Consider the following 27,696-nt stretch of genomic DNA (forward strand, 5'->3'; position numbering starts at 1 on the left):
AAATGGCTGAACATTTCGACTTTCACTTTATAGTTTTCTTTTCATATTTCAAAGTCAAATTTCTGTTTGTTTGTTTCAGATTCCATATTTTTTAAAGCTTAGGCTCCAGGCACTGGTGCCTATAGCATGAAATGGATAATGAAGACATCATTGAGACAGTTGCCCACTGGGTGCAAATCAAGTAGGCAAAGTCATGAACAAAGCAAGTCGTGAGATAATCAGGCATCCTAGTCGGTCTTACCGGAGAAGGCAATGGCACCCCACTCCAGTACTCTTGCCTGGAAAATCCCATGGATGGAGGAGCCTGGTAGGCTGTGGTCCATGGGGTCCTTAAGAGTCGGACACGACTGAGCAACTTCACTTTCCACTTTCACACATTGGAGAAGGAAATGGCAACCCGTTCCAGTGTTCTTGCCTGGAGAATCCCAGGGACGGGGGAGCCTGGTGGGCTGCCCTCTATGGGATCACACAGAGTCGGACACGACTTAAGTGACTTAGCAGCAGCAGCAGCAGTCGGTCTTAAGATAATAAGAACAGGTGGAGCGTAAGGAACCAGAGTGTTACCATTTCTGGAATTGTGGAGGCACAAGTCCTAGATGCCAAGTGTAGCAAATTCCCCATACAGCCAAATCAGGAGACTCCTTCTAAGAACACTTAAAGAAGACAGAGAAATTGTGAAGTAAAGGATGTCCGACGTGTTCATCTTCCCACTATTCTGTGAGCCCACAGAGGACTTATCCTACTTTGACATCTTCCACTATGCCATTGTGACCAGTCATGGGCCCTCTCTGATTTAAAAAAAAAAAAAAAAGCGGGACAAACTTGCCCTCTTTCTCTTACATAAAACTGTAGAACTCTGGTTGACAACTCCTTAGTCATCGGCACCTCTAGCCCCGACGGACGAAACAACAGCTTCTCAAGCCCCAGGGAACCGGGATTCGAGCTTCCCGGCGAGTGCCACACGAAGGCAAAGCTAGACCTTTCCCTGATGGGTCCACGGAACCAGCCTGGCCCGGAAAATGCCAGGACCCAGCGAGCCGCTTCCAGAAGCTCTGGTAACCCGCACGCATGGCCTCAAGGACTCCTGAATTAAAATAAGCTGGGAGGCCCAGAGGGGAACTCGCAGGTTCACAGTACAACCAAAGATAACGCACCATTCGCCGTTTCCAAGGACTCGGGAACCAAGAAAACGCCTCCCCCTCCAACTCTCGACAAGCCCTGGGCGGAGCTTGGGGCAACTGACAGCGCCAGCCACCAATGGGAGGCCCCAGGGTGGGTTCGTGGGACCAATCCGAGGGCGCAAAGGAAACCTTCCCCGTGGCACATCAGCGCAGCTTTCTAAGTTGTCCTCTGACCTCTCTGGTCGCCAGAGCCATAGAGAGGGAGACAGTCGCCGTAAAATGGTGACGCTGGCTATACTATGCCGCTCACTCACAGCCTTACCCTTTTTCTCTTCCGAGGCCCAAGCCCTGAGGCCGCCCCGCCCCCGGCTATCGCCCCTCCCCGGAGAGGACCGGCGAAGATGTGGAATTTCCAAAGCTTATTGGATGCTGCTGGTGTCACTCTGGAGGGCGGCGGGGCTCGCAGCGGCGACGGCCGCCCCTCTCTGACGGTGATTGGAGTCGTCTGAGTAGCCCCGGGCTGGGATTGGTGCGAGGCGGGACCAGAGCCGTCGAGCGCCTTGGACCGAACGGTGGGGAGGTGGTGGCAACCGAGAAGGCAGCGGGGGCTCGCAGCTCCCTGGTCCGCCGCGTGCCTTCCGCGGAGGGCCGGGTGGAAGGAAGGAGCGGAGGACCCCCCCAAGCGCATCACGCGGGGGCGGGGGTGGCAGTTGTCGCGTGTCCGGCGTGGGATCAGTGGGGCAGGCGGTGGGGTGGGGGGTAGTAGAGGGTGATAGAGGTGCAGGGGTCCAGGAGTCGACAACAGGATTAGCTGGAGACCTAGAGCTGGAAGCGCTTCCGGGGAGGAGGACTTGGGGGGCCGAGGAGGGCGTGGGCGTGTCTGGTATGGGATGCCTTGCTAAGGAGGAAGCCTTGCTGAGTAGATCTGTGGGTGGCTCCTTTGAGGAATACTCTTTTTCCTTTTTGCCCTTTGATTTGCCAAAGAGAGAGTCCCCACGGTCTCTGTACAAGTTTTGGAAACTGTCTCTTTGGGTGGGCCTAATCACCTGCTACTTCATTATAGAACTGCCCAGGGCCTTTTCTGATACTGAGCACAAACGTGGGGAATATGGCAGAAAAGAGGAGGCCGCTGCTGGGCTTCGTGGGCAAACTCCCCAGTGGGACCGCAGCTGGAAACTCAGGCAAAACTCACTGCCCTTTGTGCAGGGGGCTTTTCGAAGCCCCCAGGCTCCTGCCTTGTTTGCACACAGTTTGCACCACCTGTCTGGAGCAGCTGGAACCCTTCTCAGTAGTGGACATCCGAGGGGGAGAATCTGACACAAGCTCTGAGGGGTCCATATTCCAGGAACTCAAGCCACGCGCTCTGCAGCCACAGATTGGCATCCTCTGTCCGGTATGTGATGCTCAGGTGGACCTGCCCATGGGTGGAGTGAAGGCTTTAACCATAGACCACCTGGCCATGAATGATGTGATGCTGGAGAGTCTGCGTGGGGAAGGCCAGGGCCTGGTGTGTGACCTGTGCAGCGACAGGGAAGTGGAGAAGAGGTGTCAGACCTGCAAAGCCAATCTCTGCCACTTCTGCTGTCAGGCTCATAGGTAAAGATGGGATACCCACCTGGTGTGGCTTAAGAGTGGAGTATAAAGAGGAGTCAAGGCAGAGAAATCCCTTGGTGAGCAGATGGAAAGGAAAGCTCAAATGCCGTGGAAAGTCAGAGAACAGTATACAATGTGATTACAGATATTCCAGAACAGTAGTTAAATTCTGCAGCCTTTATGTAATACCCATGGTAATAATAGCATCAGAGGTTTGCAGGGTCCGTTTCAGTTTACAAAGTTCTTACCCAGTTTCCTTGGCTCATCAATCATTCGTCCGGGGTGCTAGAGAAAGAGTATGATAGCAGATCCCCTGCCCTCAGTCTCATTTGATCCTTGGAACTCATAGAAAAGCAGGCACTGTTTTCACCCTTATTTATTATTGGAGGAAACTGAAGCTCAGCAGTGTGTGATATGCCAGGGTCCCATAACTGGTAAGTAGTATGTAACAATTGAATTTAAAATCCAAATCTTCTACCTGCCTGCGGTGTTTTCTCTGCTCATCTCTGTCGCCTTCCCAGTATAAGGTGCTGATCGGTGGGATACCACCTCCACCTTTGCCCTGTACCCTCGAGGTACTCTGGAACTCGGTGAGATGGACTTGGGGTGGGGATTATGTCTTTTATGCTGTTTGGTAAACAGTTTGTCACAGGAAGTCACTTTGTGCCTTCAGACCACCTCCCCCCCCATTCCAGAACATCACAATATGAAATGGCCAATGTTTCAGGATTAGCTACAGTGCTTTTTAAGTTCTGCCTTCGAGGTGTTTTCTGGCCTTACCAACAGAACAAGTTAGCAGTCTTCAGTCCTTCTATTTTTACCTTGTAATGATGACTACTTTGCTGCCAGCTCAACAGCTGACCCTGTTTTGCCCACAGCCACTCTTCTGGTGCCAGAACAGGCATGTAAGCTTGACGTTGCTAAAACACTAAACACATGGTGTAACTCTGAACAGTCACCGTGGTTTCTGGGGATTTCCCTGAATTTCTAGAGGGCTATAAAAAGAGGGAATTAAAAGAGAGCTTTGGTTCTACTGACCACTGATTTTACTCTTTCTAATAATGTTGATGACTTTCCTCTAGAAAATTCTAGCTTGCTGCTTTGGGTGGCGGAGGCATTGATCAAAGGAAATGCTTTCCCAGAGAGTTCGATGAAAGCTGAGGGAGACTCTGTTGTGCCCAGCTAGCTGCTTTTTAACTGCCTGAAGTTTATTGCTAAGCCGTCTGGCACAGTCTCATCTCACTGCTGGTCTCCACCAAACTCTCCCCTCTAGCTTGCTGTAGCACTAGGCTGTGGCTCTTGCCTAAACTTGACAAATGAACTCTTTGGGAAAAGTCCCAGGAGGTAGCCTTAGCGTTGCAAAGTGATGCACCAAGCCATAGAGCCCTAGCCTACTATCATTTCGTCCCATAGAGCAGCCCTTTCACATATGTATTGCCCCAGTGTATAGAGGAGGAACTGGAATCCTAGAGACTCATTAGTAAGAGGTTAGAACAAGGAACTGAACCCAGATTTGTTGGACTTCAGAACCCATGCCCTTAAAGCTGCTAGACTGTTTGTTTCCCTGCTAGACTCATCCCCTCATTTTCCATTCGTGCCTTTGTTTGCCTCTAGGCGGCAGAAGAAGACGACCTACCATACCATGGTGGACCTGAAAGATTTAAAAGGCTACAGCCAGATCGGGAAGCCCATTCTGTGTCCTGCTCACCCTGCAGAGGAGCTGAGGCTGTTCTGTGAGCTCTGCGACCGGCCTGTGTGCCGGGACTGCGTGGTGGGGGAGCATCGGGAGCACCCCTGTGACTTCACTAGCAACATTATTCACAAGCACGGGGACTCCGTGCGGGAGCTGCTCAGGGGTACCCAGCCCCACATGGAGGCCCTGGAGGAGGCCTTGGTACAGATCAAAGGGACCAACAGCGCCCTGCAGGAGCGGGTGAAGGCCGTAGCCGCTGACATCCGCACCTTCTCCGAGGGCTATATCAAGGCCATCGAGGAGCATCGGGACAAGCTGCTGAAGCAGCTGGAAGACATCCGAGTCCAGAAGGAAAACTCTCTGCAGCTGCAAAAGGCACAACTGGAGCAGCTGCTGGCAGACATGCGGACTGGAGTGGAGTTCACCGAGCACCTGCTGGCCAGCGGCTCCGACCTGGAGATCCTCATCACCAAGGGGGTGGTGGTGGAGCGGCTCACCAAGCTGAACAAAGTGGAATACAGTGCCCATCCCGGAGTCAACGAGAAGATAGCCTTCTCTCCCAAGGAGAAAGCAGGCCTGTGCCGTGGCTATGAAGTTTACGGGGCCATCAACACCAAAGAGGTCGATCCAGCCAAATGTGTCCTCCAAGGGGAAGGTAGGGCGACATCTCCCATTGGCATGGAAGGGCAGCGGCAGGACATGGTGTCAAAGACATGTGGCATTTTCAGCTACGGCCTTCATTCAGCTAGGGAGAGAGTCACACCCATCTAACAGATGGTGATCCCTCCCATGTCCTTTTCTTTCTGGTTTGTTCTGGTCAGGTTGCACTTAAGATCCCAGACAGGGGTGAGGCTTGACCCTTTTCCACTTGAAAAAAGTAGTTAACAACCAAGGAACTCAAGGATCAGACCACTTCTCTCAGGTGACAGAACCGAGGCAGTGCCCTTAAGACATAACAGCATAGACCTCAGGGTAGAGTGAAATCCTGCCTGTTCAGAGAGGATGGCTTGTTTGGAGAGGATGGTTCTGAAGAGAATTTCTGAGGAGTGAGGAGGAAGGGATGATGGTTTGCTTTCTTTGATGCCCTTTCTGGTTCATGGAAGCCAGATACTGGCATTGAAAAGAATGTGGTAGGCATTTCAGTCAGTAGGGAGAGAAACAATTTCTTTTGACCATGGTGTTCTCTTCCTAAAGGAAGCACATTATTCAAACCTATTTCACAGATCAGTTCTCACAGGAAGATTGTATTCTAGAGTCATCCTGACCCAGGCACAGGAATTCTTACCTGCTTGGAGGTCACAGATCCCTTTGAGAATGATCTCTCCACAAGAAAATGCCCACTTATTTGAGCATACAATTTTAGGAGATTCTTCACCCCTCAGAAGGCCTCATAATAGTTCACAGACCCCAGATAAAAAAGCCTATTTCATCTGTCTTCTGAACCAGAAGTGGAGTGAAAGTGTTAGTTGCTCAGTCATGTCTGATTCTTTGTGACCTCATAGACCGTAGCCTGCTAGGCTCCTCTGTCCATGGAATTTTCCAGGCAAGAATACTGGAATGGGTAGCCATTCCCTTCTCCAGGGTATCTTCCCAACCCAGGGATCAAACCTAGATCTCCTGCATTGCAGGCAGATTCTTTACCATCTGAGCTATCAGGGAAGCCCTGGGCCAGAGGCTGTAGCTATTGAATATGCCCCCCAATGCCAAGGCACAGCCACCATGCCGTAGAGGACTTTAGGCATGAAGAGTCTGAGCTGGTTACCTGTACCTCCTGCCCCTTCTAGCAGGATCTGTCGCTCGGAGAGGGTAGTTTGGGGTTACAGCCTCTCTTTGGGGGCTTCCCTGGTGGCTCAGACTGTAAAAGGTCCGCCTGCAATGTGGAAGACCTGGATTTGATCCCTGGGTTGGGAAGATCCCCTGGAGGAGGGCATGGCAACCCGCTCCAGCATTCTTGCCTGGAGAGTCCCCATGGACAGGGGAGCCCGGTGGGCTACAGTCCATGTGGTTGCAAAGAGTTGGACACAACTAAGCTACTAAGCACAACACCACAGCACAGCCTGTCTTTTATTCTCTGAATACATTTGTCAAGCCTAAGATTTTTCAAAGCTTTCTTAAGGCTGAAATTAAGATCCAGGATCCTTTACAATCCAAGAGCTACTGCTGGCTGAGCGAGAACCAGGCTCACCAGAAGTGACTCCCAAGAAGTATGCTCCAAGAAACAGACAGGAAGAGAAAAGAAAGGGAGGAAACCAGAAACACGACCTTTTGTACTAAACAGAAAAAGCAAGATGGTGTCTGATCTGGGGACGCCGTCGCTACGGTTGACCTTTGAGATTGAGGACTGAGTGTTTATCTTCCACAGATCTTCACAGAGCCCGTGAGAAACAGCCAGCCTCTTTCACCGTGCTTTGTAAGGATGCAACAGGAGAGAGCGTGGGCAGGGGAGGAGACAATGTTCAAGTCACAGTAGTCCCTAAAGATAAGAAAGACAGGTTTGTATCAAGACTCAGGCATCATGGACCTGGAAATCCAAGGTTCTTTGCCGTCACGGGGCCGTAACTGCAGTAGTTCCAGCCTACCTCCCCCATGATGCCATTAAAAAGCGCCATAGGACCATGTGGACCAGATGCAATTCCTTGTGTGGGTTTTAGGCTGCTATTTGATTCTCTCCCAAAGGTCTCATCTGCCCCCGCAGAGTGTCTTTATCCCAAGCTTTGAATAGACTGCAAAATATACTGTGTTAGACTGAATGGTGCCCTCCTCAGAGTTCAGCCCCATGCTTACTATTTGTGCTGGGAGCGAAGTTATAAGCGAAGTCTTCAGGATTGGAGGATGGAGGAGGGAGGAAGAAGAGCAGGAGGTATGACAGAAGCTGGTTAGAGAGAACACTGATGTTTTCAGGAAGTCTTCTGAATGTCAGATTAAATGAGGATTTATGTTACCTTGTATTGTAAAGTTAATTTCTGAGACAAGGAGAAGACACATCCTGCCTGGGGGACATTTAAAATTAACATTGGCTGTATGGTATAGCATTTACATCCTAAATGAGCAGGCAACTGATGTAGGCTTTGTGAGAATGAGTGGTATTTTTGAACTCCCGTTTCTATACAGTCCCGTCAAAACGATGGTCCATGATAACAAGGATGGGACATACTATGTTTCCTATACGCCCAAGGAACCCGGCACCTATACTGTGTTGGTCTGTGTCAAGGAGCAGCACGTGCAGGTAAGTGAGGCCTTGCCTACACTTCCTGACCTTTCACCCCGCCCCCTCCTCCCCTCGGTTTTGTCATCTTAGAATGTGGAGACATTTCACACAGGACCAGCTGTGTAGAGGGATTGACTGGGATTCTCTTCTTTCTTACTTCACCTCACTCAAGAAAGGGCCCAGATTTTGCAGCTGTTATTCTTACTATAGGATACTGGTGATCCTGAAACCTCTTTATTCCTACTTCACCTCTTAGCAGTTATGCCTGTATTTTGTCATTCTCCCAGTTAGATTGTTGGAGTTCTTAATTTGGGAAAGATGCCTTGATCACAGCGGGCAATCTACCAGCAGATGAGTATGCACACTTACAAGAAATATAACCTCACTCAGGATTTTCTGGCTTTGTTCAGACTATGACCAGACATGGACTTATGGGAATACCACTGGGAGAGCTATGCCCTCTCCTGTAACTGATCAGTCAACAATCTCCCTATTTGCCCAGATAATTCTCTACTGTGTTTATATGTATACATGTGTGTGAGCATGTATATATATATATATATGCTTCTCTGTTACCATGGTTACTACATCACCTCCACAGATATATGTAACACTTTTCTGGTGTAAAGATTATGAATTTTTAAAAATTGAGTTACACTCAACATGTCCAGCAGAATCTCTGCTGACATACAAGCTGCCAGAGGGTTTCCCCTAACCGGAAATCAACACTGGCGGGGACAAGAAACACCACAGAGTATCAGGATGTGTTAGGTTTCTGGGCTGTGCCCTGGGAAGACTCATAGTAGCCACTTGCTGCTTGCCTACTTACAGGATGCCAGATAGGTTAGATATATTTTCAAACATTATTTCACTTTTCTAACAAACCACTCAAACATAAGGATCATCATTCAATTAGACCAAGAAAACAAACTTGCCACAACACACAGTACCTGGGTAGAAAAATCAGAATTTGAAACCACATGTTTGAACTCCCAAGTTGTTTTTAAAACAGATTGTAGGGACTTCCCTGGCCATCCCATGGTTAAGACTCTGCACTCCCAATGCAGGGAATACGGGTTTGATCCCTGGTCAGGGAACTAAGATCCCACATACCATATAGCCAAAAAAAAGACTCTTTAAACGAAGAGAGATTTAACATCTGAAAGGCTTCTAAGTTGCCAGCCTCTCTGCTTTGTGTTTTTGCATGGTATGTGATTCTCATATAGGAACAGGCAGATAGCAACACTCATTAAATATTTACTGTTTAGCATAGGGTAGAAATTCAAGGATGAAAATTATCCTTAAAGGAAAGAAGGCAGGTAGGAGAATTTCTAATCTGAGAATTATTAACCACATGCCTAATCTTCCTCCATTTCATCTATCTTCACCGACCTAGAATGAGTGGATGGGTAAACAGTTGTGTCCAGGATGAAGGGATGAAAAAAAATGAATTGGCTTAGGATCTGAGGGATAGGAGTGTGTGGCTGAGAAATTGGAGAAGGGACCACAGATGTTCTTAGACTGCTCAGGAATGGAGGAGATGGAGACCAAAGTCAGTGACTTGAAAGCACAGTTGAGTTTACTAGGGCTTCCCTGGTGGCCCAGATGGTAAAGAATCTGCCGGTAATGCAGGAGACCCAGGTTCGATTCCTGGTCAGGAAGGCCTGGAGGAGGGCACGGCAGTCCACTCCAGTATTCTTGCCTGGAGAATTCATGGACAGAGAAGCTTCACAGGCTGTAGTCCACAGGTCGTAAACAGGCAGACACGACTGAGCGATGAACACCGTCAGTGTGTCCGGCCGTCTGCGTGCCAGGGCAGCAGCACAGACTCCTTGACGCCTCTCACTGCATTTGTATCTGGCCCTGTCCAGCTGAGCACCCAGCTGGCTCTGACCCCCAGTCACTGTTTCCCTCTACTGTCCTCGTCCCTCCAGGGGCAGGGCCTGTGACTTAGCTGTTTAGTCTGTGTGATGCTCAGCACACGCCTGTTGACTCATGAGGCTGTTCTTTGCTCTTGGTCTGAACACTGAAGGGCTCGCCATTCACTGTGACCGTGAGAAAAAGGCACCGCTCACACCCGGGCGTGTTTCACTGTTGCACGTTCTGCTCCAGCGGAGGCCAGAAAACTGCTCGCTGCGCGTGTGGAGGCACCATGCCAGGTAAGGAGAACCAGGTAAGGAGGGCTCCAGAAAGCCCTCGTTCTCCCCCTGTGCCTGTCTCCCAGCAGTGGGATCAGCACCACAGCGACCAGGGTCAGGGTGTTCAGACTCAGGCTTTGTTCCTAGGAAGGTAGTCTGTGCGTGTTGAATGTATCACAGTTCTAAACGTTTGATTTAAAGCTTCTTGGTTATGGAAACTGAAATGGCAAGATGAAAAGCTCTGAGTGCTTTTAGTTTTGATACAGTTCACTGATTCTAGAAGCCCAGTGCTTCTCCTGGGATGGTCAGTCTGTACCCTTTCCAACAGCCTGAGCGCTGTCAAAAACATAAACCCATCCTGTTCCTTTTGAAACCTTAAAGAAATTCCAGACAAGGCAGGGATGGGAGAACAGATGAATAAATCAACTGAACCAAGTCTGGCTCTTTTCTTGGGGGAAGGAAATGTGGGCAGAAAGGTCAGCATCCAGGCAAGAAATCTAATTATTTTCGGTCTTCTGTCCTGTCCTTACTCTTATGGTGAGCCTTAACATAGGCTCTTGTAAACTTGCATAGAGACATTTCAGGATCTATTTTGTTTATTTCTAGCATTCTGCCCTTCTCTTTTATTTAGACTTTGTTATGTTAAAATCCAAACCAGTTCTTCTCCTTAAGTTCACAGAGTGTTAAAATAACACTGTTCTTACAACTCCAGTTAACTTCAATTGATTTGCTGTCATCTGTCTTTAGAATCCTCCCAGCTACAGAGGCATCCGAGAGCTTGTTCCCCTCACTGGGTTGTTTTTAGATGTAAAAATATCCATGAGTCTGAATATCGCCAGGAGTGTTAATTTCCATGGTAACCACTGGACTTCCTTCTAATGGTTTTTCCCTCTTCTTTTTGGACCATGCAGGTGGGTACCTAGGCTGTGGCCACGGACACAAAGGCCACCCAGGACGTCCCCACTGGTCATGCTGTGGGAAGTTTACGGAGAAGTCGGAATGCACATGGGCAGGTGGGCAGAGCGGACCGTGGAGTCTACTGAGGACGGTGGCCTTCTGATGGCTTCCTGGGTCCATGATCACAGCTGTGGCCAGCACGGCTTCAGATCACCAGAGGACCACAGACCTTAATTCTGAAGAAACGGATAGAATTAAAAACAAAGTGCCTTATGTTATACCCTCAAATCCGAGGATCTCTTTGTGAGTTATTCACTGATGGTACATGTGGGCAATCAGGTACCAGAGACCACATTACATTTGTCTTCTTGGCCAGAGGTCTTTGCAGGGAGGGGGAGGTAATCAGCTGTCTGGTTTAAGTTAAATACCAGATGGTGCCCCTCATCAGTGTCCTTTTAAAAAATATGTACTGTAGTCCAGTAAGATAGCTACTGTATAAAATGACTAAAATAGATTTTAGAATCACACAGTGTGTATCATCTTCAAAATCAGATCGATCTTTGAAACTTGCAGTTTGTAATCAGAACTGCCTTTATAGGAGGTGTATAACGTATGCACTACTGTTGTTAAGACAGTTAGTATGAGTGTGTGCACGTGTTTTTGTATGACTGAGCCCATTCATCATAAGTCTAAACTTGTTAGAAATAATGTATCCATGTAGACTAACAAAGTATATGTAGATGTGATCTCAGCTGTAAATAGCAAAATCTAATTCAATAAACTGTAGGCTTACCCCCTCAAAAAGAAAAAGTGCCATTTCTATACCAAGGAGGCTACCTTCTATTTTGTATAGGCATGGAGGTACCTATGCCATTAGCATTTAGAGCTCATGGTAGTAATTTAGTTCCTCAACTTTTTGATACATAACTTTTAAAAAATTTTCCCCAAGGTACACATTAGATATTTGTTTCCCTCAAAGAATAAAAACTTTTCCTCATGTCCACATGTTGCTAGCACACCTTAAATGTATCATATGATACTGCTGTTTAGGTGGGGGTCCCCCACTTCCCCTCTACACCATGTTCATCTCATAGCCCCCAGAGCCTAGAAGGTTACTATTTGGTCAAGGGTAGACACGTAGCCAGCAAATAAAGGGGAATGCTGTTGAACTAGGACCTTATAAATTCCTTACAGATATACTCATGCCAGGCGATCCACATACCTTCATCGTCCTCAAATCTCACAGCCTTGTCTTCTAGAGAGTCATCTTCACTTTTGTCTGCATATCTAGGAAATTAACTAGAAGCTTTGGCTCCCAGAGCATGCCAGCTCAATGGAAGAGAATTCTTGGGAGACGAAGTACATAGGACTGGTGCCCCAGCTCTGCCAGGGTCTTCACTGTATATATTCAGTGTGTTCACATTCAATTCAATGTGCTCTAGGATATCTGATTCCTTATATAGCAAAAACACAGCATGTATTAAATATAATTATTGAAGTCTGCATTGTAAGATCCATTAAGAAGTGACTCATTAGAGTGATGAGTTGGCTCAAGCAAAGGAAGTGAAATAATTAGACAAAACACATTGACCATCAGGTCATCATGGAATACGTTTCCTCCTTAAGGAGGTAGCCACAGTGTAGTTGTAAATTTGAAGATACTATATTCTCACCCTTTTCTGGGAAGATTCTCTCCAGCCCTGTCTCTGACCAAAATCTGATCTTCCCAGAAGCCCTGATGGTCCTGTAATCCTCTGAGAATATTACTTGTTCTTCCTCACTCTTTATAATCAATCACTGGGCCCAGAGGTCAGGTAACAGTTTTTTAGCTCAGCACTACTGCTTTAAAATCAGTGGTTTTCATCCAAGAGTGAATTTGTCCCTCAAGTATGTTTAGTAAAGTCTCGGACATTTTTCTTGCCATAGCTGGGATCAGGGTGTCACTAGCATCTTTTGGGGAGAAGTCAGGAATGCTGCTTATGATCAATTTGGAACAGCTTCCCACTATGAAGAATTATCCAGGTCAAAGTGTTAATAATGCTGCTGTTGATAATCCTGTTCTAGACCATTCAGTTCAGTTCAATCGCTCAGTCGTGCCCGACTCTTCGAGACCCCATGAATCGCAGCATGCCAGGCCTCTCTGTCCATCACAAACTCCCGGAGTTTACTCAAACTCATGTCCATCGAGTCGGTGATGCCATCCAGCCATCTCATCCTCTGTCATCCCCTTCTTCTCCTGCCCCTGATCCCTCCCAGCATCAAGGTCTTTTCCAATGAGTCAACTCTTCGCATGAGGTGGCCAAAGTATTGGAGTTTCAGCCTCAGCATCAGTCCTTCCAATGAACACCCAGGACTTATCTCCTTCAGGATGGACTGGTTGGATCTCCTTGCAGTCCAAGGGACTCTCAAGAGTCTTCTCCAACTCCACAGTTCAAAAGCATCAATTTTTCGGCGCTCAGCTTTCTTCACAGTCCAACTCTCACATCCATACATGACCACTGGAAAAACCATAGCCTTGACCAGACGGACCTTTGTTGGCAAAGTAATGTCTCTGCTTTTTAATATGCTATCTAGGTTGGTCATAACTTTCCTTCCAAGGAATAAGCGTCTTTTAATTTCATGGCTGCAATCACCATCTGCAGTGATTTTGGAGCCCAAAAAATAAAGTCTGACACTGTTTCCACTGTTTCCCATCTATTTCCCATGAAGTGATGGGACCAGATGCCATGATATTAGTTTTCTGAATGTTGAGCTTTAAGCCAACTTTTTCACTCTCCTCTTTCACTTTCATCAAGAGGCTCTTTAGTTCCTCTTCACTGTCTGCCATAAGGGTGGTGTCATCTGCATATCTGAGGTTATTGATATTTCTTCCAGCAATCTTGATTCCAGCTTGTGCTTCTTCCAGCCCAGTGTTTCTCATGATGTACTCTGCATATAAGTTAAATAATCAGGATGACAGTATACAGCCTTGACGTACTCCTTTTCCTATTTGGAACTAGTCTGTTGGTCCATGTCCAGTTCTAACCATTGCTTCTTGACCTGCATATAGGTTTCTCAAGAGGTGGGTCAGGTGGTCTGGTATTCCCATCTCTTTCAGAATTTTCCCCAGTTTATTGTGATCCACACAGTCAAAGGCTTTGACATAGTCAATAAAGCAGAAATAGATGTTTCTCTGGAACTCTTGCTTTTTTGATGATCCAGCAGATGTTGGCAATTTGATCTCTGGTTCCTTTGCCTTTTCTAAAACCAGCTTGAACATCTGGAAGTTCACAGTTCACGTATTGCTGAAGCCTGGCTTGGAGAATTTTGAGCATTGCTTTACTAGCGTGGGTGATAGTAGTTTGAGCATTCTTTGGGATTGGAATGAAAACTGACCTTTTCTAGTCCTGTGGTCTAGACCATTATTCCCCCTTTAAAAATGGCCAGCCATGAGGCTCACATCTCTATACAACTCGTGACCTGTACGTGGTTTGGCCATCAACAGAGCCCTGAGTCATTTCTCACTTATTCCTTGAAGATTTTAGCATCAAACTTGCTGCTACTCCAGTACTACCCCTCATCAGTCTTAGAATAATTCAATATCTGTGTAGACATAATGGTTGTAATTCTGTGACCAATTCTCTAATGTTCTTTATTCCCAAACTCAACATACAATCAGTCATACCCTAGACCTTGATTCTACCTGCTCCCTCTGCATAATCTCAACCTTAAGCATCCTGCAACCATAACCTCCCATCTTTCCAGCTCACCCACCTGACTGTAATTCTTCTACCTTCCTAAAGTCCCCAGGATAGTGACCACCTTCCCACTGTTCCCTTCCTGCTTCATGTCCTTTCCTTCAGCCTTACTCAGCTTAAACTCTACAGAACATCACTATATTCTTGCATGTAGTATCCTTCTGTCCTTTTTCCCTGGAAAAACTCCAGATTAGATCTCCATCTAACCCAACTGAATGATCCTGGAGAAAAAACAAAAATGTTATGATGACTAGTCTCACTTTAATCGAAGACCACTGGTTTCAATGGACTTAGCATTGCCCAATAGTTTGACAACATCTCTCTAGTCTGTTTACTCTTCCACTCTCCTAGAAAATTATTTCATACCTCTCCTCAAACTGCAATTTGTACCCACTTCCCTTCTCCACTTAGGACCTTGCTTATTACTTCACCAAGAAAACTAATTCAGAAGAGAATTTCCCAACCTTCCCACCATATCAACAAATCTACCCAAATCTACCCATACTAGCAAAAGTAGACTTTTATATGAGTTCTCATTCCATCTCTACAACCCAAGAACATTGCTCCAGTAATTTCTCCCTCTATTGGATTGCTCATTTCAGAAAATAAACATGCTACAATATTCCTCATCTTCTTTTTTGTTTTTTGGTTGAACCACTGGGCTTGTGGGATCTTAGTTCCCCGACCAGGGATTGAACCTGGGCCCTCAACAGTAAGAGTGCCAAGTCCTAACCACAGGAATGCCAGGGAATTCCCTCCCATCTTAAAAAACAAATTGCTCTTGATTTTTTTATTAGTCTGCTAAAATACCACACACTGGGGGGCTTAAACAACATAAATTATGTTCTCACAGTTCTGGAGACTGGAAGTCCAAGATCAAGGTGCCAGCAGGGTTGATTTCTCCTGAGGCCTCTCCTTGGCTTGCAGATGGTACCTTCTCCTGTGTCATCACGTGGCCACTTCCTTGCACATGTACCCCCGGTGTCTCTCCCTCTTCTTATCAAGACGCCACTCCTACTAATTTACAGCTCACCCACACGATCTCACTTAACCTCAATTATCTCCTTAAAGGCCCTGTCTTCAAATATTGTCACATTGGGGGTTAGGGCTTCAATCCATGAATTTGGGAAGAACATAATTCATTCAGTCCATAATGGTTTTCTTCATCACTCTCTGACAGCCACTCCATTGTTTCACTTCCCTTTAAAAAGACCTTAAAAAAGTGTGTAAACAAACAGTTACCTCTACTTCCCCTCTTCGCATTCCCTCTCTTAGATCTAACCCAGTCTTTCATGCTCACCACACCACAGCTCCTGTCATGGTCACCAGTAATATCCATGCTATGGAATCCAGGGGTCAGTTCTTGATCTTTATCCTTCTGACCTATCCACAGCATCGGACAAAGCTGATCACTTACTCCTCCAAGAAAGATTTTCTTCACTTGGCTTACGCATATTGCTCTTCTTAATCACCTATCTCATTAACTTTCCTTCTGTCTCCTTTGCTAGTTGTTCCTCCTCTCTCCATTCGCTACACCTTTAAGAGCTCCAAGAATCAGCCCTTGCATTTTCATCTCCCCTCTACATCCCAGGTGATGTCATCCTCTCATGAGTTTAAGTACCTTTTATTTAATTTTTTTAAGTATCTTTTATATACTGATGACTCCTGAGTTTATCTCCAGCTCCAAATCCCATCATGATTACTGTATATCCAAGAGCCCACCTAACACCTCCACTTGGATGTACCACCTTATTTTTAAGATGTCCAAAACAGAACTCTCAATACCTAATGCTCACTGCCTGCCTGCCCACCAGCACCAAAGTGTTTCTCCTGCAGGCTTTTATATCTCTTTAAAAGGAAAGTCCACATCTGTTCTTACAGATGGTGGAGCCAATCACCTTGGAAACATCCGTGACTCCCCTCTCATGCACTACATCCAAACCACTGGCAAATCCTACTGGCTATCCCTTCAAAATACATTGGCAGAGCACTGCTGTCTGCCTCCACACACGGCTAACCATCCTGACCTAAGATACCACAATTTCATATCTGGAGTTTTGCAACAACCTTCTGACTAATCTTTCTGCTTTTGCCCTTAATTCTCTACAGTCTATTCTCCACCCCACAGTCAGAGAGGTCCTTTAAAATACATCACATCATATCACTCTTCTGCTCAACACATTCCAAAGACCTCCTGTGCGTGTGTGCTTAGTCGCTTCAGCTGTGTCTGACTCTGCCACCCTACGGACTGTAGTTTGGGGCTTCCCAGCTGTCTCAAGTGGTAAAGAAGCCACCTGCCAATGCAGGAAACACAAAAGATGTGGGTTCGATCCCTGGGTCAGGAAGATCCCCTGAAGGATGGCATGGTGACCAACTCCAGTATGCTTGCCTGGAAAATCCCATGGACATAGAAGCCTGGTGAGTTACAGTTCACTGGTTCACGAAGGGTCAGACATGACTGAAGCAACTTAGCATGCATGCATGCACAGACTAGCTTACCAGGCTCCTCTGTCCATGGGACTTTCCAGGCAAGATTACTGGAGTGGGTTGCCATGCCCTCCTACAGGGGATCTTCCCAACCCAGTGATCGAGCCCGCATTTCTTATATCTCCTGCATTGGCAGGCGAGTTCTCTACCATTAGCACCGCCTGGAAAATCCTCCAAAGGCGTCCCATCTTAGAGCAGTTTCCATCACTCTATTCCAGCAAAACTGGCCTGTCTGGGGCCCTCAAACTCTGTCTTACAGCCTTTATAATCACTGTCCCTCCCTCTAGCATGCTCCTCTCACAGATACTTACATTTTTCCCTCCCTCACTTTGCTCAGGTTTTTACTCCTGTTAAATATCATCTGATTTGAGAGGTCCTTCACTACCCTGTATAAAATAGCAACTCCCACTCCAACACTCTGTATCATCCTTACACAGCTTCATCACCATCTAACATATATATTCTATTTCCTGTCTGTCCTCTTATCCTAGACTGTAAGGTCTGTGAAGGCAGGGATTTGACTTTTATTAATCATTATACTGGGCTTCCCAGGTAGCACTAGTGGTAAATAACTCTTGCCAGTGCAGGAGACATGAGACATGTGTTCAATCCTGAGGTCGGGATGACCCCCTGGAGAAGGGCATGGCAACCCACTCCAATATTCTTGCCTGGAGAATCGCATGGACGGAGGAGCCTGGCGGGCTACAGTCCATGGGGTTGCAAAGAGTTGGACATGACTGAAGCAACTTAGCAGGCATGCACAACTGTCGGGAGCTGCCAGGATGCGCCCAATCTGTGACAAGGTCATGGGATGAGAGAGGAACCTGCAAGGCAGTTCTTCCCTTCGGGGTTGTCCCGGGGGCCCGGTATGTCCCTTTCCTCTTTCTGTCTTACTGTTGTTGGGCTTTCTATTAATTTTTGGAAATGTAATATATAGTAATAAGGCCTCCCTGGAAAAGTCCAAGCCTATTTAGAAATGCTCATGATTGCTCTGGCTCAGGAAACCAGAAACATCAAGTCAAAAAGGAAAAGGCATACCAGACCACCTGACCTGCCTCTTGAGAAACCTGTATGCAGGTCAGGAAGCAACAGTTAGAACTGGACATGGAACAGACTGGTTCCAAATAGGAAAAGGAGTACGTCAAGGCTGTATACTGTCATCCTGATTATTTAACTTATATACAGAGTACATCATGAGAAACACTGGGCTGGAAGAAGCACAGGCTGGAATCAAGATTGCCGGGAGAAATATCAATAACCTCAGATATGCAGATGACACCACCCTTATGGTCGAAAGTGAAGAGGAACTAAAAAGCCTCTTGATGAAAGTGAAAGAGGAGAGTGAAAAAGTTGGCTTAAAGCTCAACTTTCAGAAAACTAAGATCATGGCATCTGGTCCCATCACCTCATGGGAAATAGATGGGGAGACAGTGGAAACAGTGTCAGACTTTATTTTTGGGGGCTCCAAAATCACTGCAAATGGTGACTGCAGCCATGAAATTAAAAGATGCTTACTCCTTGGAAGGAAAGTTATGACCAACCTGGATAGCATATGAAAAAGCAGAAACATTACTTTGCCAACAAAGGTCCATCTGGTCAAGGCTATGGTTTTTCCAGTGGTCATGTATGGATGTAAGAGTTGGACTGTGAAGAAAGCTGAGCGCCAAAGAATTGATGCTTTTGAACTGTGGTGTTGGAGAAGACTCTTGAGAGTCCCTTGGACTGCAAGGAGATCCAACCAGTCCATCCTAAAGGAGATCAGCCCTGGGTGTTCATTGGAAGGACTGATGCTAAAGCTGAAACTCCAATACTTTGGCCACCTCATGCGAAGAGTTGACTCATTGGAAAAGACCCTGATGCTGGGAGGGATTGGGGGCAGGAGAAGGGGATGACAGAGGATGAGATGGCTGGATGGCATCACCGACTCAGTGGACATGAGTCTGAGTAAACTCTGGGAGTTTGTGATGGACAGGGAGGCCTGGCGTGCTGCGATTCATGGGGTCGCAAAGAGTCGGATATGACTGAGTGACTGAACTGAACTGAACTGATAGTTTGGCTGCTTGCTTAAAAGATTATAATGTTCTAGAATAGAATAGAGTAGAGACATTTAGATTTAGAAGTAGATGTACTGCTTCAGTTTACTTGCTCCTTGGTTGACAGGGTTTTCATTATTGCTATTTCCTTGCTGCTATTTGTCCATTGTTTCCCTTCCTTTAAACAACATGGAATATTATGGGTATTTTTGTAGCGTTAGGAAATGGGGTCCATAGGATTTCAACAGAAGATTTATATTAACCAGCTTCACTGCCATCACCTCACTGTTAATAGAGGTGTTTTGCTGCTTTAGAGGTGCTTTGCTGCTTCATAGTTAATCATTGCAGACTGAGGTTTTGTGGTTTCAGGTAAAGAAAATTATCAAGGTTTTCACATGGTACTATTCTCAGAAATGTTAACCATGTTTTTGTAGCCCTTCCCATGTATTGTTTTATTGTCCAAAGAATTCATACTATACCTGAAATTTGTGGAATATTGTTTTTGTTAGAATGAAAATGTTAGGCCATTGAGGCAATAAGACTAATGTACGGGACATTCAAGGAAAAAACCCTGTAATGGGAAATGTTCCAGATGAATGCTTAGGGGAAAAATATGGGGAAGAAAAATATTGACAGAAGCACGAAACCAATATCTGATGTAACATGTGGTGACTTAAGGGGGGAGGTAATGTTCATTCTATAAAAACTGAGCTGTCCTAAAAATAGAGCTTTTTCTTCCACGCAACCTTCTGTGTGTGTCTGTCTCCTTCCTCGCCGACACCACTCATCCCTTGGGTACTCCTAGACCCACTGGGGCTGGACTCCAGCACACAACCACTATACTATCCCCGTGTAAGACAGTTTCTGGAACATTTTAACAGGAGAGGCTTAATCAATATTTTGTTGAATGAATAAAGATCTAACTGGTAGAATTTTTAGTTTGGATCTCCTTGGTTTCTACAAGCCAGACTACTCTTCCCCCGAACTGATATTTTTTCCTTCAACCAGATACCACTTGGGAAAAAAATCTCAGCCTTCTCTCAAACCTGTTGGATAAGTTCTATGCACCTTAGGGACCAGTCTTGAATTTTCCAATTACCTCAGACACCTAGGGAATTACTTGCCATGAAGAAGCCTGTTGTATTACATCATTTTTCCCCATGTGTCTTTCTTTTCTGGCTGCACTAGGTCTTCTGTGGCACGTGGAGGCTTTTCTCTAGGTGTGGGGTGGGGACTTCTCTAGTTGTGGAGCATGGGCTCTAGATTGTGGGGCCTCAGTAGTTGCAGTGCACAGGCTTAGCTGCCCCGTCACATGTGGGATCTCAGTTCCCTGACCAGGATTCAAACCCATGTCCCCCGCATTAAAAGGCTGATTCTTAACCATGGGACTGCCAGGGAAGTCCCCACCATGTGTCTTTTTTTTTTCCTCACTATATGTCTTTTAATGAACAGATTTCAGAACTAAGAATAAAAAAGCTTATCATTTATTTCAGTTGGAAAAAGATTTTGGTCATTGGATAACTGTACTGTAGATGAAGTGTTATTACGACAGAAAATTAAGGCATCTAGGTCTGGCAAATGCCCTACCTAGCTTTTAAGCAGTATCAATTGTAACAGACTATTTTGGGGGGCTCCAAAATCACTGCAGATGGTGACTGCAGCCATGAAATTAGAAGACGCTTACTCCTTGGAAGAAAAGTTATGACCAACCTAGACAACATATTAAAAAGCAGAGACATTATGATGCCAACAAAGGTCCATCTAGACAAGGTTGTGATTTTTCCAGTAGTCGTGTACAAATGTGACAGCTGGACTATAAAGAAAGCTGAGTGCCAAAGAATTGATGTTTTTGAACTGTGGTGTTGGAGAAGACTCTTGAGAGTCTCTTGGACTGCAAGGAGATCCAACCAGTCCATCCTAAAGGAAATCAGTCCTGGGTGTTCATTAGAAGGACTGATGCTGAAGCTGAAACTCCAATACTTTGGCCACCTGATGCAAAGAGCTTTCCCAGCATCAGGGAAAGATTGGAGGCGGGAGGAGAAGGGAACGACAGAGGATGAGATGGTTGGATGGCATCACCAACTCAATGGGCATGAGTTTGAGTAAACTCTGGGAGTTGGTGATGGACTGGGAGGCCTGGCGTGCTGCAGTCCATGGGGTCACAAAGAGTCGGATATGACTGAGCGACTGAACTGAACTGAACTGAACGGTAACAGTTCCATTACAAATATTTACAAAATCCGTGCAGGTGATGGAGGGGAGGGAGAGGCTATTATTTAGTTTGTGCTACAGTGTGGTCTAAATCCAGCTGAAAGACTTGGCAAAGTAAGGCTGGTCAGCAAAGCCCAAGATTCCAAGGTGAGGACACAAAGAAGTTTCAGGATTTAAAAACTGTCCCCAGTGTAACCAAGTGCTTCAGAAATCACCTCTGAGTTGAGAGCACTGAAGCATCAAGGTACAGCATTATGATGTAAGCTGTATCTCTGGTGTTACAGGTATGAAAAAAAGAGCCACAAATTACAGCCTCTGTCCTCTGGGATGGTGTAACAGGATAAACATCTGGGTTGTCGTGGATAACATACGTACACACAAACCTGCCAGTCTACCCATTCTCTAATCTCTAAAATGCAGTGGTCACTCAGCTTTACTCCACATGAGGTATACCTGTGAGTTAGGTTTGTCTCAATTAAGAGGTGGCTGGGTGAAGTGAATGCTAATTAAAAGTATAATATAGGAAGGGGCGTTTCACTCTTTTTGCCTTACTAGCTTCTCTGTGTGTGTGTGCTGAGTCACTTCAGTTGTGTCCGACTCTTTGTGACCCTGTGGACTGTAGCCTGCCAGGCTCCTCTGTCCATGGGATTCTCCAGGCAAGAATACTGGAGTGGGTTGCCATGCCCTCCTCCAGGGGATCTTCTTGACCCAGGCATCAAACCCGCATCTCTTGCATCTCCTACATTGGCAGCCAAATTCTTTACCACTAGTACCACCTGAGAACGCCCTTATTAACTTCTATATGATTTCAATTCCTTCACCACTTCCTCAGAGAAGTCCTCCTTAACTAGCTTCAATCCCTGCTCTAAGTCCTCCCAGATATGTGGACCTCCGGACGGTAGCACTCATTGCCACGGCCACTTCACAGTCCTACATGATCTGATCAATGCCCATCTCCCCTAATAAGGCTGGAAGCCTCAGGAGGACAGGTTGTTTTCAGGTTTGCTCACCCTTATAAAGGATTCCCTGGTAGCTCAGCTGGTAAAGAACCTGCCTGCAATGCAGGAGACCCCAGTTCAATTCTTGATCCAGGAAGATACCCTGGAGAAGGGATGGGCTACCCACTTTAGTATTCTTGGGCTTCCCTTGTGGTTTAGCTGGTAGAATCCGCCTGCAATGCAGGAGACCTGGGTTTGATCCCTGGGTTGGGAAGATCCCCTGGAGAACAACAGCTACCCACTCCAGTATTCTGGCTGGAGAATTCCACGGACTGTATAGTCCATGGGGTCACAAAGAGTTGGACACGACTGAGCAACTTTCACTTAGTGCTCAGAAGTGCCTGCCACATTTAATATGTTTTAAAATTAATGTATGAATAATCAAGCACTTCCCCAGTGGTTCAGTGGTAAAGAATCCACCTGCAATGCAGGAGACACAGGAAATGTGCATTCAATCCCTGGGTCAGGAAGATTTCCTAGAGGAGGGTATGGCAACCCACTCTAGTATTCTTGCCTGGAGAATCCCATGGACGGAGGAGCCTGGCAGGCTACAGTCCATAGGGCCTCAAAGAGTAGGACACAATCTTACAGACTGAAACCACCCCTTACAGACTGAAAGAACTGAGGTGCCTGGGGAATCTGCACCCAGCTAAACACCAGACAGTCAGCAAACGTTCTTACCAGCCTGGGAGCCAGGGCTTCTCAGGTGACATTCCCTTTAACCTGGTGTGTGGAACATACACCCAAACTCTCAGAGGGTAATCTTACATCTTCTATTTCCTGATTTTATCAGGGACCTCACTATAGCTGCTGAAGTTCTAAAAACAATCCCACCACAGTCACAGAAACCAAAGTGTAGAGAAGGGAATGGTTTCTTCAAGGCTACACCCTCAGCTAAGGCGAACCTGGAAGTAAAGTCAGAACTCTTCCCTCCAGGCCATCTGTCTCCACCTTTGCAGCCTTTAGACTATGTCCTTAGAGGGAACCTTTGCTTAAAAAGGCCCCAGTGCCTCAGTTCATACTGTGACTGGCCTAACACAGGGCGTTGTCATGTAATCCTAATGCAAAAGAGGGCAACAATTCTATCAAAGAAGAAATACAACTCTTTTCAGCAGAAATTTGCAGAGTAAGTGTTTTGAAAATGACTGCCAACAGGAAGAAGGAAATCTGAATAGTTCCCCAAAGAGAAATTCTCAAACAGTTTGTATTAGTTAGGATACGAACTGCTATATAAACAATCACCAAATAAATCTCATAGCTAAAAAAAAAAAATTATTTCTTGATTATGTCATAGTCTGATGTGGGTGAGCTGGGATGAGAAGGGAGGCACTGGAAGGCTTTGTTCTGCTGTCATTCAGGACCTGAGGCTTACCAGTCTACCAAATGGTCCACGGCCAACAGCAGATTAAAAATCTCTGGTCTAGTGGCTCCACAGTTCTCTAGGGCCCTGTAGTTGTCCATCAGTTCCTCTGTATTCAGCGGGCCAAGAAGAAAAGAAACAGCACAAAGAATCGTATGCAAAGTTTTAGAAGGGCAGATAAGAAATGACTCACACATCACTTCTCTCCACATTCCACTTGTTATAGCCACACTCTCCGGAAAACAAACTCACTCAGAAGGATAATGCAGATAGTGGAGTGCGGTTTATTACACCGGCGGGCCCAAGGCAGAGTCTCCTCTTAGCCAAGGACCCCGACCAGCATTTGTGAAAATCTTTTATACCCCATGTGTACGTGTCTAAACCCACCACCCCAATTTCCTTGAGACTTACATAAACATCGGAAGGGTAAATACAACTACAATAACCCCATCATTCATGTGTTATGTGTTCAAACAGTTAATAGTCAATAAGCCCGCAGTTACATTCCAAACAGTTAATAATCAATAAGCCCGTGGTCACGTTCCAACCAGTTAATAATCGATAAGCCTGTGATTACATCCATCCAGATAGATACGGAAAAAAATTTATGACCTGTCTGGAGGCAGGGGTGATTATGGTATGTTTCCTCTTAGGCAATGAGTAACCTGGATGTGATCTTCAAGATTCCCCTGCCCACAGGGGGTCTTATCCTTCTATTGCCATTCCCATAGGCGCTAAGCACAGAGTTCAGAGTCCACTGGAGAGGTGGCTGTGCACGACCAGAACGGACAGGCCTGAGACGGAGTCCAGGCCCTATGAATTCCTTCTTCACACTGACTTAGAACTGAGTAATATGACCCATGTAACTGCAGTGAAGAATAGGAAATGTAGTCCCTGGTAGTCGGGAGGAAAAGGGACATGGGGATTAGTGGACACAAAGCATTATCTCTGCTACACGTCAAACACATATTTAGTGGATTATGCCAATGATAATAAAAATACTATATGATTCAGTAATACTGAATATAACAATGAGACTAAGTGCTTCTATACTGCAAATGTGTAAAACTACAATGACACAAATACTACATGATAACAATACAAAATGATATGATAACATAAATGATATGATACCAAATTCTAAATGATACAATAATAAGGAAGGGAATAGGTTTATTACTTTTTTTGTTTTATTAAATACTACCCAACCACGTATTAGGTAGGAGCCCACTTCTGCTCAGCCTAAACAGAGATGGTTACTATAAAACTCTTAGAGGAAAATACAGGCAGAACACTCTTTTGACAAAAGCACCAGGATCTTTTTTGACCCACCTGCTAGAGTAATGAAAACAGAAACAAAAATCAACAATTGGGATCTAATTAAATTTAAAAGCTTTTGCACAGCAAAGGAAACCATAAACAAGATGAAAAGACAACCCCCAGAATGGCAGAAAAATATTTGCAAACAAAGCAACGGACCAAGGATTAATCTCCAATATACACAGCTCATGCAGCTCAACATCAAAAAAAAAAAGACAAACAACCTAATCAAAAAATGGGTGGAAGACCTAAATAGATATTTCTCCAAAGAAGATAGAGATGGCCAACAACACAAAAAAAGAAGCTCAACATTGCTCATTATAAGAGAAAGGCAAATCAAAACTACAATGAGGTATCATCTCATACCTGTCAGAATGGCCATCATTAAAAAATCTACAAACAATAAATGCTGGAGTGGGTGTGGAGAAAAGGGGACCCTCTTGCACTGTTGCTGGGAATGTAAACTGAGACAGCCACTAAGGAGAACAGTATGGGGGTACCTTAAAAAACTAAAGACAGAACTACTGTATGACCCAGCAATCCCATTTTCCACATACCCAGGGAAAACCATAATTCAAAAAGATACATGCACACCAGTGTTCACTGCTTCCATGTCCTGGCTATTGACAATAGCATAGCCAAGACAGGGAAGCAACCTAAACGTCCATCAATAGAGGAATGGATAAAAATGATGTGGTGCATGTATACAATGGCATATTAGCCATAAAAAGGAACAAAACGGAATCATCTTGAGAGGGTAACAGGCAGGAAGGCCAGGGGTCTCCAAAGGGAGGAAATAAGCTGTAAGCACCAGACATTTTTATCTCTCTTAAGCGGCAGGAGGAAACAAACTAGCGATATTTTTTTCCCTTCTCTATACAAATTTAAAAGGTTTCTCTTAAAATACTGTGTTGCCATGACACCTGGTTTCACCTGAAGCTAACTATTCTCAAACCTTGAGTTAACCAATACATTTTTCTTATGGAAATGTTTGTCTTAAGCTATGTTAATGTGCTATGCATTTACCCCAGACTCTGTCTTCAAGTCGGTTCAGCCAAACTGCTAAGAACCTACTTGACAAACCAGTAAGTTATACTCAGATATTGTTCCCCTAATCTATGTAAACGAAACTATTTGTATGGTAATCTGCCCTTCTACAAGATTGAAGTCAATCGTTTTATGGCCTGGGATGAATCATCTGGTGCCAAGATTATCACAAAATGCAACTTATGGATGAGGGGCCTGGTGCCATTCTGAGTTTTAAGACATTTCTTTCTTTTCATTAACAGACTGCTAGTGACTATATAACATCCAGCTGAAGACTGGGGGGGGGGGGGGGGTTACTCTTTCTGCCCCCTTCTGATGCCTATGTCAGAAGTGTTCTCTATCTCCTTTATACTTTAATAAAACTTTATTACACAAAAGCTCTGAGCAACCCAGCCTCGTCTCTGGCCCCGGATTGAGTTCGTCTCCTCCGGAGGCCAAGAATCCCAGCGTCTTATCGTTCAGCAACAACCTTTCAATCTGTAGAGATGTGGATGGCTAGAGACTGTCAAACAAAGTAAGTCAAAACGAGAAAAACAAATACTGTATATTAATGCATATATGTGGAATCTAGAAAAATGGTCTAGAAGAGATGGTTATAGGAGCAGCCTTGTGGGCAGGAATTGAAGAGATGGGAGGGAGCCTGTTAGAAAAGGCAGCAACACTGGGTCCCCACCAGCTGAGAAGAAAAAGGTGCAGAGGGCTTTCTGAGTTTTTACTGAGGCATAGGTCCAACTCTCCCAGGGCTGTTTATCTGAAGCACTTTATTGGTTTTATTTAATATGCTGATTGGTTAACATGACTGGTTACCTAGCTGGTTAACATGATAATTCATCCTCGCTTGGAGAAGGGCATCAGGCTTGAAGGTGAAACTGAAAGCCAAGGAGAGCTCAAAGGACCAGGGTTAAGTCGTTCCCTCCAGATCCTAGTACAAACCAACAGTGGCTCTATTCTGAGCCCGAAAAACAGGAAGTTAGATGCCAAAAAGGACTTTGAGGTCAGCCAAGGAGAGCTTGGTGACAAATTCTCCAGATCCTGATAGAATCTGTTTGGCTAAATCTTTCTTTTTTTCTTGGAGTTGCAAGATCTTCTCTTCCACTGTTCCCTCACAAACAAATCTGAAAAACAGACAAGCAAACAATCAAAACCCCAAAGCAGCATATCTAAAGAAATAGTCAAGCTTCTATGTATGCTTGTTTTTTTTTTTGTTGTTATTGACACTTGGTAACAATATTTTTTAATATCATTTTACCTACACAGTACTTTACTGTTTAACAGAATACTGAAAATATAGTCCAACATCCCAGTTTTAAGTGCAATAATCAGAACCACCATTGTATTTCGGAAGTGAGAGTGAAAGTGAAAGGTTACTCAGTCGGGTCTGACTCCTTGCAACCCCATGGACTGCAGCCCACCAGGCTCCTACATCCATGGAATTTTCTAGGCAAGAGTACTGGAGTGGGTTGCCATTTCCTTCTCCATCTATGTATGCTTAGTTTTTAAAGGAGATTTCTTCCTTTATTTTTCCTTAGGTTTGATTAATAACTCTAAGTTTAGGAAACCTAAATAACTTAGACTAAATATATACATCCGTTTAAAGTGATCTGAACTCAGACTGACTTATTATTTCTTTTCAAAGCTGAGATAACTGACAAACGCCAGAATCACAAGAGATACGTGCCTAGTCACTCAGTCATGTCTGATTTTCCGACGCCATGAACTGCAGCCTGACAGGCTCCTCTATCCTTGAGGATTCTCCAGGCAAGAATACTGGAGTGGGTTGCCATGCCCTCCTCAAGAGGATCTTGCCAACCCAGGGATCGAACCCAGGTCTCCCGCATTGCAGGTGGATTCTT

The 27,696-nt window shown here is 45.5% G+C and overlaps 2 protein-coding genes across 3 annotated transcripts in view; one reads left to right on the top strand and one right to left on the bottom strand.

The window, feature by feature from the left end:
• Positions 1-1,240: 1,240 nt before the first annotated feature.
• TRIM45 (tripartite motif containing 45) lies at positions 1,241-10,938 on the top strand. 2 transcript variants are annotated; one of them, XM_043877288.1, is made up of 7 exons: positions 1,241-1,612; positions 2,467-2,717; positions 4,329-5,062; positions 6,770-6,899; positions 7,519-7,633; positions 9,648-9,774; positions 10,665-10,938. In XM_043877288.1, the coding sequence occupies exons 1-7, from the start codon at positions 1,421-1,423 to the stop codon at positions 10,811-10,813; spliced, it is 1,698 nt and encodes a 565-aa protein (XP_043733223.1). In that variant the 5' UTR covers positions 1,241-1,420; the 3' UTR covers positions 10,814-10,938. The 2 variants fall into 2 exon arrangements, with proteins under 2 accessions (XP_043733223.1, XP_043733222.1); XM_043877287.1 differs by lacking the exon at positions 1,241-1,612 and having other exon boundaries at positions 1,616-2,717.
• A 15,647-nt stretch (positions 10,939-26,585) lies between these two features.
• The window catches only part of TTF2 (transcription termination factor 2), a 49,148-nt gene continuing 48,037 nt past the window's right edge, over positions 26,586-27,696 (bottom strand). The window contains exon 23 of the mRNA XM_043877452.1: positions 26,586-26,958. Within this exon, the coding sequence (XP_043733387.1) occupies positions 26,814-26,958 (145 nt within the window). The 3' untranslated portion in view covers positions 26,586-26,813. The remainder of the gene's footprint in view (positions 26,959-27,696) is intronic.

The sequence above is a fragment of the Cervus elaphus genome, chromosome 20 (genome assembly GCF_910594005.1).
Source record: "Cervus elaphus chromosome 20, mCerEla1.1, whole genome shotgun sequence".
Lineage (NCBI taxonomy): Eukaryota > Metazoa > Chordata > Mammalia > Artiodactyla > Cervidae > Cervus > Cervus elaphus.